Here is a 17,387-nt window from a genome sequence, read left to right as displayed (position 1 = left end):
GTCACCAGACAATTTAGTTATGTAAGATGAGAAAGCATGACCAATGAGTGGTTATATATATATACAATGCTCACATAAGGTCCTTTTTGAGTGCAAGTTTCACATTCCGCATTTTTGGGTGCCCCAAACCCCCAACGTCTAATACAAGCAAGAGAAGATGATGGGCAAAGCAACTGATAAAAAAGGAATAGTGTGACATAGTAAACACAATATACACTTGTTGGCTTGCCTTAAAGTTAACTAAATGGTAGATGAAGATTGCAGTATGACGAAGTTCAAGTTATGAAAATTGTTGCAGTGGGCTCCACTCTATATAATCCACTGGAGTTGTTTTCTCTACCCTTTTATCTTCATGCTTGAGAGAGATTTTTGGTTGAGAAGCAAAGATACGGTTAAGGGTGGCAGCCAGGCGGATCCCACCTTGGGCTAGCCTCTTCTCCACAATTGGTAGCCGAGACAGGAAGTAATCATCTATAGCACAACAGAACATGAAAACATAAGTAGGCTGCAGAAAAAGATATGCTCCAAGCAATAAATTCAACTAGCATATTGAATGCTTATAAGAAACATAGTTTGTCATTTATGGAAACATGATAAATTTTTTTCTGGCACATTTTCCATGCCTTATCCACAATTGTATTGTGTTCTGTAAATTCCCGGACTGAGTTGGCCATGTGCAGCATGTGTTAGACAATCCTACCATATCTGAACTCAACCTACATTATGATTATTAATTTTGCATAACCCAACTCCCCAACCAATCTTAAACTGATCCAGAACATGAGCTTAGGCTTAGCCAAGTTGGGCCAGGCTAGGAGTAGGGTGGGTTCCATGGTAATATATTTGGGCTTATGTTGACTCGTAACCCGTCCCGACCCGCCCAAGTTGCAGTGATGCTTCATGTGACAAGCTCTTAATGACATTATAAAAATTAGTTCTGTATATGAATTTAAATATTACTTAAGACAGGAAAAGTAAATCATATGACGGGCACCCATCCCTACCCACCCAAGATGTAGTGATGCTTCATGTGACAAGCTCTTAATGACATTATAAAAATCAGTTCTGTATATGAATTTCAATATTACTTAAGACAGGAAAAGTAAATCATATGACGGGCTCCATTCCCCTGCTTAGACATTTGAATTTGAACAAGGAAAAAGAAATTGCCATAGATCCCTTACTATCATATGAGCAAGGGAGATGACCATTATCTTTATCTTCTTAAACCACGTAGATTTTATTTACATACTGAATTTCAATAATCAGATTCCTCAGTTAATTTTAGCTATTAGATGATGCATAGATCACATTTATGCGTTAATGATCTGTAAAGCTAGAGTTGGTAGTTCAAATTAATGTGCCATCCCTATGGAAGTTCCATATGTGATATATTTTTTATGAGAAGCAATGTAACATGCATTGAAGAGACCAATATTTTATTTGAAAAGAGCACAAATAAATAAAATTAAAAATTAAAAATTAAAAAGTCATTTACCTCCTAGAGTGCTTCCTGGTGTGGCATTTCTGTAAGCAAACTTGCAAGCTAAACTAATGCTTTCAGAAGCATACCTGCAAAAGAAGAAGCACTCAAATCATGTCTAGCTACATCTTGTTCTCTATAACATGACAGACAATGAAGTGAAATCTTTTCCATCATATGTTTCCAAAACTTGTTAGTTTGTGAGAAAAAACAGTTTTTCCATATCAACCAAGTGCCAAAGGCACATGGGAATTTTTATGTTGTGAGAATCTACTGAATTTTTTCAGGAAACATCGATATGCATATTTCATCCAATTGTTTTAGTGAAGGTGAAACTTAGTAACAGAGTAAGCAATTCCCTAGCATTAAGCTATGCAAATGCCTGAGCATGCGCATCAACATTGGAAAAGGATGCTTAATAGTAAATATTTTCAGTACTCTAGTTCCCATGTTCAGTCTTCATTCAAATTATACCTCGTTGGTATCTGTTAATAAATCCACATAAAGGAATGGAATGAGAGTTGAGTTATCAAACATCAGGAATGGATCAAATCAAGCACAACAAAACCAATTTTCGAGATCACAACTTATCAATTCTCATTTTTCTTATCTTGTCTTAGTACTATATATTTTGGGAATGCATGTGCCAGGTATTTAATTAAACCAATCACCTAAAAACTATAGTGGCAGAAACCAAAATTCAAAGGATGCCAAATCAGCACATCCAAAAGGCACAAGAAGGAAGATGAACTTACAGGTTTGGACAAGCCGTATCATCAGATGCACAATTTTTCCATGATGAGATATCAAAGGACCAATCACCCTATTTACATTAAAAGGGAACCGAAAAGAAAAAAAAGGTAAATACTGTATATTTAACTCCAAAACAAGGTAAGGAAACAGCACTAAAAAAATGAATTTATCTTGGAGCACTTGATTTTCATTGTCAATTGAATAATACACTTGAAAAGGTTATTAGATGTAATAAAAGAAGCAGGGACTACCAAGGGAAAAAAATCAGGAATTCAGTCCCTAAATTAATAGAATTTTGTAAAATTCCTTTCTAGCTCTCATTAAATGAAAAACAAATGGAAAAACCAGAATATATACTACTTTGCCACTCAAATTATCAAAATTGTTCAGCTAGAATAAGAATCTTTGGTTCTGTTATGAGCCCCTGGGAAATCTTTCACCATTACTTGACATCTAAACACTTATCAACTTTGTGGGAGAACCAACCAAGAGTTTGAAGTGCCCCTCCAGTATATGCAACTGCTCGACCCAGAAACATAAATAGAAGGAAAAAGGAAAAGCGTACCGTAATATTTCTTTGAATGGCTTGTATCATGATTGCAAGATCTGAATTGTAATATGTCTTCAGGGCGGAATCAATGATCATGTTATCCCATATCTGGAACAAAACCAGTTTAATTGAATCTGATCACATAACAATAAGCATGATTGACACTTGCAACACCACAGATGAACATGAATTCCAGAATTAGCAACATTTGATTAACATCTTTTATGTTAGATCAACTAGTCTGGCCAGAAAGAGGAAGAAGAGCACTAAATCATTTTTCTTTATTCTAGCATTAGGTTGTTGATCATAAGTAGTTTCATAGATGCAAAGGTTTGTGATATGGATCATAGGGATAGGTTTTCTAGATTCAAAGTCAGTCCATTTCTTAATACCCGTCACACGGGTTGGAAGTCCTTGATTTCATATAGGATAGAACATTCAATGAAAAGCATAAATGTTTGTTCAATGGGAGTTCAATGCCACTGAAAAATAGTGAGCTATATCTTCTATGTAATTTTTAACTGAAAGACATTTACAAATATCTCATAACTCATGGTAACCACATTATTCAACCTGCTCCCAGGAAACCCTGCTTTTTCTTGTTAAATAATGGCTGAAATACCCTGCTCTTTCTTGTTAAATAAATGGCTGAAATGCCAAAACTTGTCAGATAAAAATCCACCTAACTCAAATTATTTGTCTGCAAATCAACCTTGAATAGCTTGAAATAGTTAAATCATTAATAATGTCAATAGGCAATGAAAAAAGAAACATAGTCTTCGATGGTGTTTGGTAAATCAACTTAATAACTTAATTTAAGTCATTAACTTATTCTTAATCCCAAATCTCTTTTGCCTTATTTGTCCATTTTTAGTGAGTATATTTTACAAACATGACTTCACATTCAAATCTCATCTTTTATAATAAATATTTTTGTAGTTATCTTATGCATTTACAATACTTTAAATATAGATGTTTAACAAATAAATTCACTGCTAAAGATAAGTGAAAGCATAAATATAAGTTAAAAATTACTTTAGGGTAAATATGCCAATTTGATGATTAGGAATAATTTTTAAGTTAACTTTACCAAATAACCTTAATACTTAAAGTAAAAATTAAGTAATAAGTTTTAAGTTAACTACTTAAGAATAATTTAACATGAAGTTAGGTATAAGTTTTATGAAAGACCCTCTTAGTCTCACGTAGAAATCCTCAAATTCCCTGTTTTTTGTTTTCCATCTCACAGGAGAAAAAAATGCCAAAGATAACAAAAAGAGAGTCAGCAACAGAGAAAGAAGAGATTTTCTGAAATCCTGCCAGCTCCAGTGTATATGCACACATGACATGTGCCTGCTTACAATCCAGCATTCCTATAATGCATCCCCATTTTTTTTTATACACATTACTATATTGCACCTTATCAGCACTCAAAATAACTTGTGTACTGTTTATGACATGTTACCCCAATTAATGAAGGGGGAAAAGAAAACAGAGAATGCGAGAGAACAAGGAGGGAAATTTCATATATTAAAAAGAACTATCCAACACTTACATGATGCAAATTAGTCTTCCTCCGGTACCAACGGACTATTATTGTGTTCCCACCTTCATCTCCAGTAAAACCAACATGTAGGGGCTATCATCAAGAAACAAGATGAAGTCTTTAATTAGTTTTGTTTTTCAATTTTTCCCCCTGGAATCTTTTGTATCAATTTAGTTTTGTGGGTAGACAAGCAAAAGTAGACTGATACAAAGTTAACCTTTGAATTAGGTAAATGATTAGTAAAGTAAATGGGTGATTATGGTGATCACCATGGCTCTGCAGCCATTCTTCTGATTCCTGGGTATTAATCACAACTATATTGATATGGTGTGTTATATGATATATATCATTGTACAGAACCAGGAGAAAAAACTAGAATTTCTATAAATATTAAATATAGTTGCAAGGAATTGTGTCCCATATAGACTACCCACTTTGCTACACTAAACAGGTGGCTCTCTACAAATGAATCCATCCTATGGAATATTGAATGGTATCTAAAGCAAAAGGCATGCAATCCTGGTAAATTTGTGATACATATTCTTTCAAACTGGATTTCATTCTATGAATGATCCTTTCCACATGAGGCTGCCACCCACTTATACATTCCAAAGAAATCTATGGTAAGATATATTTAGCAGGACCTTATAATTGAAAGAGAAAAAAGAAAAAAGAAAAGACTTATAAACAATCTGAGGTGCCAAAACGAGCAAACCTGATGGACATCCCCAATAAAATGTGATAAGAACATGAGTGCCTCTGTCAAATTGTCTGTATGTAACAGAGGAAGAGTCCTTATAATTAGAGCCATTAAAGTTACAGAAAAAAATCAGATTGAAGACCATGCAAGTATTAAATCGAGTAAAACATTGGTGCTTACATCTTATTTCTGAACCTGAATTGTGATAACCAGAAGTGAGTTGCTTTGTGTAATTGTAAATTGCTCCAGTTACACATATATCTTTGTGTCCTCTGAAGTCATGGCAGTCTCCTATAACAAAGTACATTATTTGAGAATAATGTTAAAGGAAACAAAAATTTCTTAGCTAGCCTGTCAAAAGGGGATGTAAATTTGAAAATAAAACCAAGAGGGCAGAATCAGCTAGTGATCAAATGCAACATAACTTCACCAGATTTAAGGTACATATTATGAATCGGATTTCAGTCCATTGAAAAAAAAAAAGACGCATGACGAAATGAAAACTGTAAACTAGAGTATTCCAACAAAAGTATGACATAGACTGACATTCTCCAATATAAAAGAAAAGGCAATGATTTTGCTTAATTTTGCAAGTTGCTTTTCTAGGTTAAGTTTTACTGCTAACTATACACACATTAATTAGCTTACTTTATGCACGATTTGAACTAGTAAGCCATCATTACCTGCATATCCCCAGATGCCTTTTCTAAAAAAATTGATACACTCCTAATGATTTGTTTTAGAAACAAATGAAACCAAAGAGAACTTAAACATGGTACTGCATGCTTGAAAAATAGAGGAATATCTGCAGATCCAAAAGAGCATGCCCTACAGCCTCCCTAGATCAGAGCATGTAATCTATCCTAGGCAACCTGCCCCAACACTGACAACAGTATTGAAGAAGTAGGAAGCAGCCCACTCAATTCAGACCTTAAAACTCTAGTTTCATCCATGAAGAAGTCAGACAAAATAGAACACGAGCTCAATCGTTTTGATCATCCAGCTTGCCCCCCAGATGTTATGGATGAGCAACAGTTACTTAACAGAGTAGCATAAAGGTTAATGCTTTTCTTTGTAACTCCAAAGTCCTTGGGAATAACTCAACATAGAAACAGCAGTAGAAGTGATTCAAAATGCAAAGAACACAATAGCAGAACCTGGGAAAATAACCACCACACCAAACTTACTGCAGTATTCATAGTTACACCTGTAATCTGGCGTATCTACATAATGTAAAGGGCCACTCCATCGCCAATGGAAGTTGTGACGAATCTCATCAGCCCAGGAGCAAACCGCAGCCAGATCACCTTCAGCATAATCTGGAAGCAATGCTTTCACTGCTCCTAATGCATCTTCAGAAAGGAACCCCTGAAATATCCAAAAAATTTCACATTATCCTTCCTGGTGAGGGGATGCATTGGGCTGAGTGCTAGCCTTTTTGGGACATACTGTAGCAGGATCAATGAATAGTACCTTGCTTCAGTGCAATAGTAGTGCACATAAAGGCCATTGAGACTGATTAACCCAACTTATAAATTGGACTTTTCCCAGATCCAGAAACTTATATGAGAGTTAATTAGAGTCAGATGATCGTAATTATGGTTGTCTAATCTGGTTTATTTTATCATCTGAGGCTCCCCTGAGTGAGATGCATTTAAATGATGAGTTCCAAAAACTGTTGCATGTGAGCTATGCAAAAAGCAGAACGGGATAAAAACTTCTTCCATTACTCCCTTTTGCTCAACTTGAACATGCTCATCCGGTTGTTTTTTCTTTTCCTCTTATTCATTCGATAGAATACTTGTTTACCATGAGAAGCGATTCTCTAACTCAACAGAGCACTTAGTCCTAGATAGAGTTGAATTGCAGACAAGTATCCATTTACAGTCACGCTTTTAATGTAAGCAATACCTTGAGATTGCAACATATATCATTTCCCTACTTAGATGTCATCTGATTCATAGAATGTACTCCAAAATTGAGTTTTCACTTTCAACAAGTAAATGAATACTAGTAGCAACCAAGGCTACAATTTAAGGCTCCATTTGGATTTAGACCAAGGAAATGTCAAGAGGACAAAAGAATTTTCTGAAAAATTAATTTAAAATGGATTTTTTTTTTCCTCAAGCCTTTTCGAGATCCAAAAGGAAGTTAGGCTTGGGCACATTTCTGGCATTGGTTCAGTAGAATGTTATTCCAAGATATTCATGTAAAATTTGAACTGTTGGAACTATAATAGAAAAAAGAATCACCTAATTCCCGAAACTCAATATCTGAAATTATGAAACTTTACCTCAGCTATTTTACAAACTGCATAGTGTCCTTCCTTTCCCCAACTCAGAATTCCAGGAATCAATTGCAGAAGAACAAGTGCCCTCACAATCAACAAGACCCCAGACCAAGCCATATCTGATAGATAGAAAGAGCTAATTTAGACACTGAACAAGGTCTTCAATCCAATTGCAATTGACAAATAATCCGTTGTATGGTGTTCGGTCGCAGAGAAAAAGGAGAAAAATAAAACAAAATCTCGAATCTTGCGTTTTAGATCTCTCCCTCCGATCCCAAAATAACCCAAAAGAAATCTTAATTGAAACTTAATTTCTACATTTCCTCAGCAACCAGCGGGATCATGTACTAATCAGGATCAACAGAGCACAAAACCTAGATGCCAGGATGAGTAGCTGCCGATAAACCTCTACTTGGGACAAAATTTTCTCACCAACCAAACCGAGAATCAGTTCGTCGTTTTCTTGAAACCGTGTGTCAACGCTAAAAGGAACCCAACTGATTATCAGCTGGTTCAGAAGTAAAACGTGAAGGGTAAATTAGTAATTTAATAGTAGAAGGTAGTGGCCAATCCGGTACCAGAAAAACACTTACCAATACCATCACTCGATATCCCCGTGGGTCCCGTTTTGTTACCCATTGGATTTCTGCATTTTAAATATGAGAAGTTTTTTTTCTACAATTTTGGAACAAACATTTTTTTTTAAATAATTTAAAATTACATAAAATTTTATTTTTTTTATATATTATTCATAATATAATCAAATATAAAAAATTACTTTGTGAACATTTTTTTTTCTTTTTAAAGCATTATTTTATAATAAACTCATATCATTGAATCAATGGTTTATTGACTTTGCTTCAAACTTACAACCAAATAAAAGGTATGCATCTTACACGTAGAAAGACCATTTTCTTGGAGTGGAAAACCAACATCAGTAGAGAAGGACCACCACAAGCCTTTCTAAATCCTTATTTCACACAGCAGTTTTACTGTCATAATCACCTTAAACGGAAATTCTTAAAAGCTATTTCAAACGAACATCACACAAAGGAAGAACCACATTTAGTCCTTCATTTCCTGCACACTATTCCATTGCCGCTCCCAACCCCACTGGTGCAGTCAAGTGCGGCATATTCCATAGATAGCAAGCCCTCTCCTGTCACATTGTTGCTGGGAGAGAACAGGCACGACTTGCAGTCTGCCGAGAGAAGGGAACTAGTCCTGTACTTCTCCGCCCCACCCACAATAGGCATTGCAACACCTGCCTTTGCTGTATTGTGGAAGTTAGGTTGGTAAGTCTGTCCAAGAACGCCCTCAACTTGAGCTGACAGATTAAAGAACCTGAATTGTACTTCCAAGTGGGCGAAACTGTCGTTGGAAGGTATCTGGTAATTGTGGATTCTGTTATCTTCCTCCGTCACTGGAATCACATTAACTGATATCTCTACAGCTTCTGAGAGGGTGACTGTGGCGCTGTTCTTGCTTGCAATCCTCTCCACTTTGAGATTGTTCTCTGGAGAGGTCCATTCCGAGTAAAGGCCTTCTGGAATGGATAAAGCTTCTCCATCGTAAGAGAACTGCAAGTGATCCTCCTCGTTGTCCCATTTTTCTGTTCTTGTGGCTTCAAGGGTAAAGGTGTGAGAGCCAAACATGAGACCCAAGGCCTGGATCCATGTATAGTCCCGGGTTCTTCCAGCAGGGCGGAGACCAATGAATCGGGAATTGATTTGGAGATTGATATCAGAGACTAGGCTGAAATGCTCATTGCCCTTGCCATGGAAGTAGAACACAATGCCATCTCCACCTATGAAGCGAGGGTCAAAGCAGGCAGCTCCCACGCCATTGCAATTTGGTTTACGTCCTGTTTCATCAATAATAATACAGATTACTTCCGTTTTCTTGATAATTCAAGGCAGTCATTGTAAACAGTTACTAAAATTTGCAAGCATAATTCATACCTCTGCAAACAGCCTCACATTTGGGGGAGTAACAATCAAGAAAGCATCCCTTAGATTTCCCATCTTTAGGTTGGACCTGGGGACACTGAGCTGGGCATGTTACATATTTCAAAAAGCATTTGCTACCATGGTTGTAGCATGTCACACGCTGTGGTTTGACAGGCCGTGTTGGATTGGCTCCCGGAGGTGTTTTGCCAGTACCTGCCCGTGTTTCCGTCACCCCCAATGAGACACATAATAGCAGAAGGATCACCATGGATTGAATGCTTGATGCCTTCATTTTTTTTTCCCTCTAATGGCAAAAAAGAAGACTCAAAGCAGTTAATAAGAGAAATGAAACTGATACTAAGTCGATCCATACTCTTGCTGTTTATATAGGTTTAGAAAGTGGATTAATGCTAAATTTTGAGGATTGGTTTTCCTTGAATCTACAGGAAAAATGAGTGGGAAATTAACAAACAAATTATAATTAAGATGGATTGAGTTTGGTTTTTGAAGACTTTATCTTGCCATGTGGTGGTGGTAAGTGGCCAAACAATTGCCTGAAATTGAATGAAGCAAAATTTGAGCACACCCTTTTGAAGTCAATGATGTCTAGTCGGAGAGATGAGAGACCCACAGTTGGGTATGGACTAATATGAATTAATATTCTAACATGTCTGCGGTGGGACATATACTTCTTTAAGCTTTTCAACCTTTGATAGAATTACAGTGTATATCCTAATCCTCAGGTCCAATACAATAATAAGAAACCCACATTTCCAGTGGACGTCGTCTTTGCTTTTTGACGTGGAACAACGTGATCTCCCAATGAAATATTGACTTTGAAGTATGTATTCAGTGAACGCCTCTGGTTTGGTTTGACAACTTGCTATGGTGCGAGTACGACTACCAAATTATTGTCAAATGATCAAATTAACCTCTTGCTACCATTAAAAAGACATACACTGTGAACCCCATGAGTTTTAATTAGTAATATTAATTTTGTGGGAGACCTCTCAGGCTCTCACTTGTGTGTTAATACATTAGGAGGTCCTTTCTTTTCTTGTTTTTCTTTTTCACATGTATGTTGGCTTTTGAAAATTTTTAGAAGTTTTAAAGCTAATTTTGGATAAATTAAAAGTTCAATGTTAGGCTTTTATGATATTATACCCTTTTTTTTTTTGGGTCTACATGCATGCACTCGGGTGCCTATGTGTGCCTTACCAAGTCAAACTTTCTTTAGCATCAAGACCCTTCATCATGTGTTGTGGGTATCATGTCCTTGTCAACCCAAGGTTCATGCATACGAGCATATCCCATCGTTAACATGCACCCCATGCACCAAGTTACCAATATCCCTTATTTACTTAGCCACACAACTCATATCCTATATTTGTCATGCCTCTTATCTCTATGTATGCGTCTTGGTTGAGCTACTTATCACGGACTTAGATTTTTTTTTTTTTTTTTTTTTTTTTTAAGCTCATGCAATACTTAGACAAGTCAAGACCCTTAATCTTGCTAAGTAAGTCTTACTCCCGATGCTTAATTTGTTAGGGTAAGACGCACCTATTTAGAAGCTTTAAAGGGCATAGTATACAACACTTAAAAGAATAGAAGTTTTATTGCTTTCAAAGGAAGTTATACAATGCTTAAAAGCTCACTTGTTTGGTTAGGAAATTATTTTTGGTGGTTTTGGACGATGTCTTGACCAAATGAAGCTCTCACCTATTTATAGGCACTAATAGAACTCTTTGAAACCCACAAAGGTTCCCTACTATCTTAGAATTATTTAGAAGACTCTATACAAAAGTTATGTACAAGTATTTACAAGACATGTTTGGAAGTTTTTAGAATTTCTCATAGGCTTCCCTTGTCTTCCACCCTTGATGTAGAAAAGTGTGGGTGCCTCTAGACTTTTCTAGAACATTCCACACTCTTCCCACCAATAACTAAGTGTAGATGGTTCTAAGAGTTCCAAAAGTTCCAGAAGTTTCCTCCCCTCTATATAAGCCCATGGGGAGGGTCATTTGAAGCATCTTGTGATATATTGCACACTTAAGTGTATGCAAGCCCTAATAGTATGCCCATACTAGGCCATAGTCATTCCCTTAGGTTACACCAAGTGAGATTATCACCCTCTTTAAAGAGAATTCTAAATCATTTTCAATTTGTTAGTAGGAGACATCAAAGATGCTTCAACAGACAATGAATTTTCTTTAATTATAAAAAACTTGAAAAATACTCCATTTGGATAATTCCTTTAGGCTATGTTTAGTTCTCAGAAAATTTGAGGGAAAATGCAAGGGAAAGAAAATACAAAGGAAAAATAGAAGGAAAGAAAAAGTGAAAGAAAATAAAAAATGGATTAAAAATTGATAAGTTATTTTTATTTTTTACTTCAAATTCATTTTATTTATTTTAACTCATCAATATAAAGATTAAATAATTTTAAAATACATAAATTTTTAATTAGTTTTAATTATATTTTATTTTCTTTTATATTTTTTATAGGACAACCAAACATGAAAAAATCATTTTTCTTTACATTTTTTTTCTTTCCTTAATATTTTCCGGGAACCAAACATAACTTTTAGGTCTCCAACAACTCACGGAACTTATCAAAGCGACAACATGCACCCAACACTCACTGTGTTGAACCCAAATGAATGTGCCATCAGGAGTTGTCATCACCATCTACACTATGCTCACGAGTCATGCAACGTGTGTTGGCATTGTTGTATGCCCTTAAATGCAACACACTACCTGCTACCCACCATGCACACCCTTTCTTTGATCAAGCCACTTAGTCTGCTTTGCTTTGATCCTTCAAGATTGCCTTAAACCTAGTTCCCATTAATACATGTCATTGGAAACCGCAACTTCCACCATCAATGTGTTCTCCAAGCACAACACCTTGTTTGAGTACTTTAGATATACCATCACTAATTGCAAGCCTTCAGTCATGTGGATTCAGGGTGTCGTCACACATGTCTATCAGGATGACCATAAATAAGCTATACTTTCTCTAATGCTTTATCAGAATTTTTGAGACCTGGAAGTTTATCATGTCTTATACTTAAGTTCAGGATGACGATAAATAAGAGGCTAAGAAAAAGATAACAAAGTTAATATAAGAAAATTACAGAAAATGTCATTTTAGGTATGCTGCAATGGTTTTGCACTTACCATGGAAGGTAGTCATCCTTCAAAAGTTTCAATAATATTGTCTGGCATTTCACAGGATTGGCACAAACTGATACAGATCAGATAGGTTTTGCCCAATGTCTTTGATTGAATTTTCCAACCAGAGACTAGAAGATAAAACCATCTTGTAGTGGAAAAGCAACATTTTAACTACATGCCTGGACCAAACTTGGAATAGTCCAAGCTTATTCTCCAAGGAAAATTCGTTACGGTCATTTCTAAACACTTATCCGTCACGGCAGTTTTATTGTGATAATTAGCTTCTACAGAAATCCCTAAAAACTATTTCTAACAAACATCACATGAGACTGAGAGCAGCAGAGCAGTCATTCATTTCCTGCACACAATTCCATTGCCGCTGCCAACCCCACTGGTGCAATCAAGTGCGGCATATTGCATAGATAGTAAGCCCTCTAGCGCCACGTTTGCAGCTGGCAGAGAACAGGCAAGACCTACGGTCTGCGGACAGAAGAGAACCGGTCCTGTACTTGTCCGCCCCACCAACCTTTGTAACACCTGGTTTTGCTGGATTGTGGAAGTTAGATAGGTTGGTAAGTCTGCCCAAGAACGCCCTCAACTTGAGCTGACAAACTGAAGAACCTGAACTGTACTTCCAACTGGGTGAAACTGTCATTGGAAGGTATCTGGTAGTTGTGGATTCTGTTATCTTCTTCCGTCACTGGAATCACATTAACTGATAACTCCACAGCTTCTGAGAGTGTGACAGTGGCTCTGTTCTTGCTTGAAATTCTCTCCACTTTGAGATTATTTCCTGGAGAGGTCCATTCCGAGTAAAGGCCTTCTGGAATGGATAAAGCTTCTCCATCATAAGAGAACTGCAAGTGATCCTCCTCGCTGTCCCATTTTTCTGTTCTTGTGACTTCAAGTGTAAAGGTGTGAGAACCAAACATTAGACCCAAGGCCTGGATCCATGCGTAATCCCGGGTTCTTCCAGCAGGGCGGAGACCAATGAATCGGGAATTGATTTGGAGATTGATATCTGAGACCAGGCTGAAATGCTCATCGCTCTTGCCATGGAAGTAGAACACAATGCCGTCACCACCTATGAAACGAGGATCAAAGCAAGCAGACCCCACACCATTGCAATTTGTTTTACGCCCTGTTTCATCAATAACAATATATATTACTTCTATTTTCCTGATTATTCAAGACTTTGTCGTGGTTCATGATCTGGAAAATAATGTCACAGGATGCTTCAAATGACCCTCCCCAATGGCTTATATAGGAGGAGAGAAGCTTCTGGAGACTCCTAGAGCCATCTACACTAAGCCATTGGTGGGAAGAGTGTGGAAGGTTCTAGAAATGCCTAGAGATGTCCACACATCTCTACACTATGGTAGGAGGCATGAGAAGGGTCCAAAGCTTTCTAGAGAAATCTAGAAGTCTCTTGAATATTCTAGAATAGTGTAGGACATTCTAGAATATTCATGAATTGTAAGGAACCCTCCAAGGTTCTAGAGAGTTCCATTGGTGCCTATAAATAGGTGAGGGCCTCATTTGGCCAAGGCACCAAGCAAGTGAGCATCCAAGCACTTGTAAAGGTTTCCTTGAGTTAGTGAAAGCTTCCATTCTTTCAAGAGTTGCCTACCAAGCTTCTTAAGCTTTTGAGTCACGAGTGTCTTAGCCGAGCAAGCTAAGCATTGGGGAGCAAGGCTGACTTAGCAAGATCAAGCGTCTTGGCTTGTCTAAGTGCCGCACGAGCTTAGTGAACGACTAAGTCCGTGACAAGTGGTATCAGAGCGCGGTTACGAGGTGGGCATAGCAAAGGAAGCATGTCGGGCTCTAACGTGGAAGAGACTAGTGAGCAAACCCGCGGAAGGGAGACCGAGCCTACTGCACGGGGCAGGGGTAGGAAGGATAAGTCTCGTGATGCCGTTGCCAACATGGAGGCAAGGTTAGCCAAGGTGGAGCTAGCCATGGCGGACACTCGGGAGGGGTTGGACTTGATCGAGCAAGGCATGGAGAAGAGCTTAGAAGATCTAAGGGAACAGATCCAAGACCTTCGCGAGGGGGTGCTAGTCTCACAGGTTCAACCAGTGTCGCACGAGGAGTTTGTGTCCTTCCAAGGAAAGGTCTTGAGCATGCTTGCTAGCATGGAGTCAAGGATAGAGGCCTTGGCTACTCGAATGGAGTCCCGAGACTAGGAAGTTAGGCAGGAGTTGGCCATCTACAAGGCTGTTGTGTCGGCACGGGTCATGGCCACACAGGAGGCATCTAGGGTGGAGGTGCCGAAGCCACATAGGTTTAGTGGCAATCGGGATGCCAAGGAGTTGGATAACTTCTTATGGCATATGGAGCGATACTTTGAGGCTATCGCATTGACGGATGAGGCGGCTAAGGTGAGAACTGCGACCCTCTACCTTACTGACACAGCTACTCTATGGTGGCGTCGAAGGTTTGCCGATATGGAGAAAGGCATTTGCACCATAGAGACGTGGGAGGACTTCAAGAGGGAGATCAAGAGGCAGTTCTACCCCGAGGACATGGCTTACCTGGCTAGGAAAAACATGAGGCGTCTCAAGCACACAGGTCCGATACGTGACTATGTCAAGGAATTCTCTTCGCTCATGCTTGAGATTCCTAACATGACTCAGGAGGAGTTGCTATTCAACTTCATGGATAACCTGCAAGGGTGGGCCGAGCAGGAATTAAGGCGCCGAGGCGTTCAAGACTTAGCCACTGTTATGGCAATAGCAGAATCTTTAACAGATTATAAAAGGGGAGACTCCTTCAAGGATGAGTCTTTGGAGGATAGCCACGCCATGGGTGGGGGAGACGAGGTTCCAAGGGACCACAATGCTCCTAAAAAGGGATCAGGCAAGACGTATACCGTCCGAGAAGGAAGGGATAAGGCGGAAAGGAAGGAGTTTACGCCTAAAATCAAATGCTTCCTATGTGACGGTCCACATTGGGCACGGGATTGTCCAAAGAGGAAGGCGCTCAGTGCCATGATCGAGGAGATGGAGCAGGAGGACGAAGCACATATGGGCTCAATGCAGCTACTAGGTGCCTTCCAATTCAACCCGAAAGCTAGTACGCCTGAGACCTCCTTACTAGCAGGGGTGCAAGTAAAGGAGGAAAAAGGGAAGCGAGCTGAGGTAGCCCGCACACACATGGAAGAGGTCACCAAGGGAAAGGTGAACTCAATGGGTAAGAGGAAGCAGCACTCTAAGCATCGAAAGCGCACGGGTCTGCATCCATCTGGAGCCTCACGGGAGAAGGAGGTGAAGAATATCCTGGCTGAACGGGTCACCAGGAGACAAGGGGTCCCTCCTGTGATAGAGTATCTAGTCCGATGGAAAGGACTACCTAAGAGGCAGGTAAGTTGGGAACATGCGGATGCCTTAAGAAAATTCTGGAAACACATCGAGAGGTTTCAGAATGAGGCAACGACGAGGACGTCGACGGCATCGGTGGGGGAGAGTGTCACAGGATGCTTCAAATGACCCTCCCCAAGGGCTTATATAGGAGGAGAGAAGCTTCTGGAGACTCCTAGAGACATCTACACTAAGCCATTGGTGGGAAGAGTGTGGAAGGTTCTAAAAATGCCTAGAGATGTCCACACATCTCTACACTATGGTAGAAGGCATGAGAAGGGTCCAAAGCTTTCTAGAGAAATCTAGAAGTCTCTTGAATATTCTAGAATAGTGTAGGACATTCTAGAATATTCATGAATTGTAAGGAACCCTCCAAGGTTCTAGAGAGTTCCATTGGTGCCTATAAATAGGTGAGGGCCTCATTTGGCCAAGGCACCAAGCAAGTGAGCATCCAAGCACTTGTAAAGGTTTCCTTGAGTTAGTGAAAGCTTCCATTCTTTCAAGAGTTGCCTACCAAGCTTCTTAAGCTTTTGAGTCGCGAGTGTCTTAGCCGAGCAAGCTAAGCATTGGGGAGCAAGGCTGACTTAGCAAGATCAAGCGTCTTGGCTTGTCTAAGTGCCGCACGAGCTTAGTGAACGACTAAGTTCGTGACAATAAGCTGTAGATCTACTAAAATAACAGTGACATTTATGAACTAATTAAACGTCAGTTATGAATTCATACCTCTGCAAACAGCCTCACATGTGAGGGAGTAACAATCAAGAAAGCATCCTTTGGATTTCCCATCTGCAGGTTGGACCTTAGGACACTCCACCGGGCATGTCGCATACTTCAAAAAGCATTTGCTACAGCGGTTGGAGCATGTCACACGCTCTGGTTTGACAGGTCATGTTGGCTTGGCATGCGGTGGTGGTTTGACAGGTGCCATGTTGGCACGGCATGCAATGGTAGTTTGACAGGTGCTGTTGGTTTGTGGATTTTTGGTAAATGTATGGACTTTTTAAAAATTATTTTCTAAAATAATGTAGATTGGAAAATAATTCCAAGCACTTTTGCCGGGAGAAGTGAAAAGAAAATATATTATATTTTAACTTTTATATCGGAACCTACTTCCATTTTTTTTTAATTTGATTTTATATTAAATGTGTTTTTTCAAGAGATATTTTCATAATTTTTAAATATACAATATACACTTAAAAGAATTAAATTTAAATTAAAGGGATCTTTTTAAGAGACAATTTCTATAATTTAAAAAATTGAATTTATAATAAAAGGTGTCTCTTGAAAAGATAATTTGCATAATTCCATAAAATTTAATATATATTTAAGGTGTCTCTTGAAAGGATATCTTTCACAATTTTATAAATTTTAATTTATACTATAAGTGTCTTCCGAATTTGATTTTATATAAAAAGTGTCTCTTTGAAGGTACACCTTTCATAATTTCAAAAAAATCTAATATATACTAAAGGTGTCTCTACACCTTCCACAATTTCATAAATTTTAATTTATATTATAATTGTTTCTTAATTTTGATTTTATATTGAAGGTAAACACTTTTTACAATTCCAAAAAAA

At 38.3% G+C, this 17,387-nt stretch overlaps 2 protein-coding genes and 1 pseudogene across 4 annotated transcripts; all 3 read right to left on the bottom strand.

Annotated features, from left to right (window-relative positions):
- Positions 1–37: 37 nt before the first annotated feature.
- LOC100265776 (endonuclease 4) lies at positions 38–7,832 on the bottom strand. Of its 3 annotated transcripts, none has more exons than XM_010648478.3 (10): positions 7,697–7,832; positions 7,326–7,441; positions 6,220–6,400; positions 5,213–5,323; positions 5,048–5,103; positions 4,342–4,425; positions 2,802–2,894; positions 2,239–2,306; positions 1,499–1,572; positions 38–471 (listed from the first exon to the last, which is right to left on the bottom strand). In XM_010648478.3, the coding sequence occupies exons 2-10, from the start codon at positions 7,437–7,439 to the stop codon at positions 281–283; spliced, it is 972 nt and encodes a 323-aa protein (XP_010646780.1). In that variant the 5' UTR covers positions 7,440–7,441; positions 7,697–7,832; the 3' UTR covers positions 38–280. The 3 variants fall into 3 exon arrangements, with proteins under 3 accessions (XP_010646780.1, XP_010646781.1, XP_010646779.1); XM_010648479.3 differs by having other exon boundaries at positions 7,755–7,831; XM_010648477.3 differs by having other exon boundaries at positions 7,641–7,819.
- Positions 7,833–8,176: 344 nt separating this feature from the next.
- On the bottom strand, positions 8,177–9,598 carry LOC100241834 (uncharacterized). The gene is made up of 2 exons (XM_002267082.5): positions 9,284–9,598; positions 8,177–9,186 (listed from the first exon to the last, which is right to left on the bottom strand). Exons 1-2 carry the CDS (start codon positions 9,561–9,563, stop codon positions 8,396–8,398), a joined length of 1,071 nt encoding a protein of 356 aa, XP_002267118.3. The 5' UTR covers positions 9,564–9,598; the 3' UTR covers positions 8,177–8,395.
- Positions 9,599–12,851: 3,253 nt separating this feature from the next.
- On the bottom strand, positions 12,852–16,738 carry LOC100264116 (uncharacterized; annotated as a pseudogene).
- Positions 16,739–17,387: the final 649 nt, after the last annotated feature.

The sequence above is a fragment of the Vitis vinifera genome, chromosome 10 (assembly GCF_030704535.1).
Source record: "Vitis vinifera cultivar Pinot Noir 40024 chromosome 10, ASM3070453v1".
Lineage (NCBI taxonomy): Eukaryota > Viridiplantae > Streptophyta > Magnoliopsida > Vitales > Vitaceae > Vitis > Vitis vinifera.
Note: the sequence above shows the minus strand (reverse complement) of the source record. Positions and strands in the feature narration are given on the sequence as shown.

What these genes read in the sequence shown, in the direction of transcription:
- LOC100265776 (XM_010648478.3), bottom strand. Translation starts at nt 7,439, where the DNA reads ATGGCTTGGTCTGGGGTCTTGTTGATTGTGAGGGCACTTGTTCTTCTG. An exon ending in TTCAGGTTCAGAAATAAGAT is followed by an intron (nt 5,104 to 5,212) that starts GTAAGCACCAAT and finishes TGTTACATACAG; the next exon opens with ACAATTTGACAGAGGCACTC. An exon ending in TTATTGGGGATGTCCATCAG is followed by an intron (nt 4,426 to 5,047) that starts GTTTGCTCGTTT and finishes TCTTGATGATAG; the next exon opens with CCCCTACATGTTGGTTTTAC.
- LOC100241834 (XM_002267082.5), bottom strand. Translation starts at nt 9,563, where the DNA reads ATGAAGGCATCAAGCATTCAATCCATGGTGATCCTTCTGCTATTATGT. An exon ending in ATGTGAGGCTGTTTGCAGAG is followed by an intron (nt 9,187 to 9,283) that starts GTATGAATTATG and finishes TTGATGAAACAG; the next exon opens with GACGTAAACCAAATTGCAAT.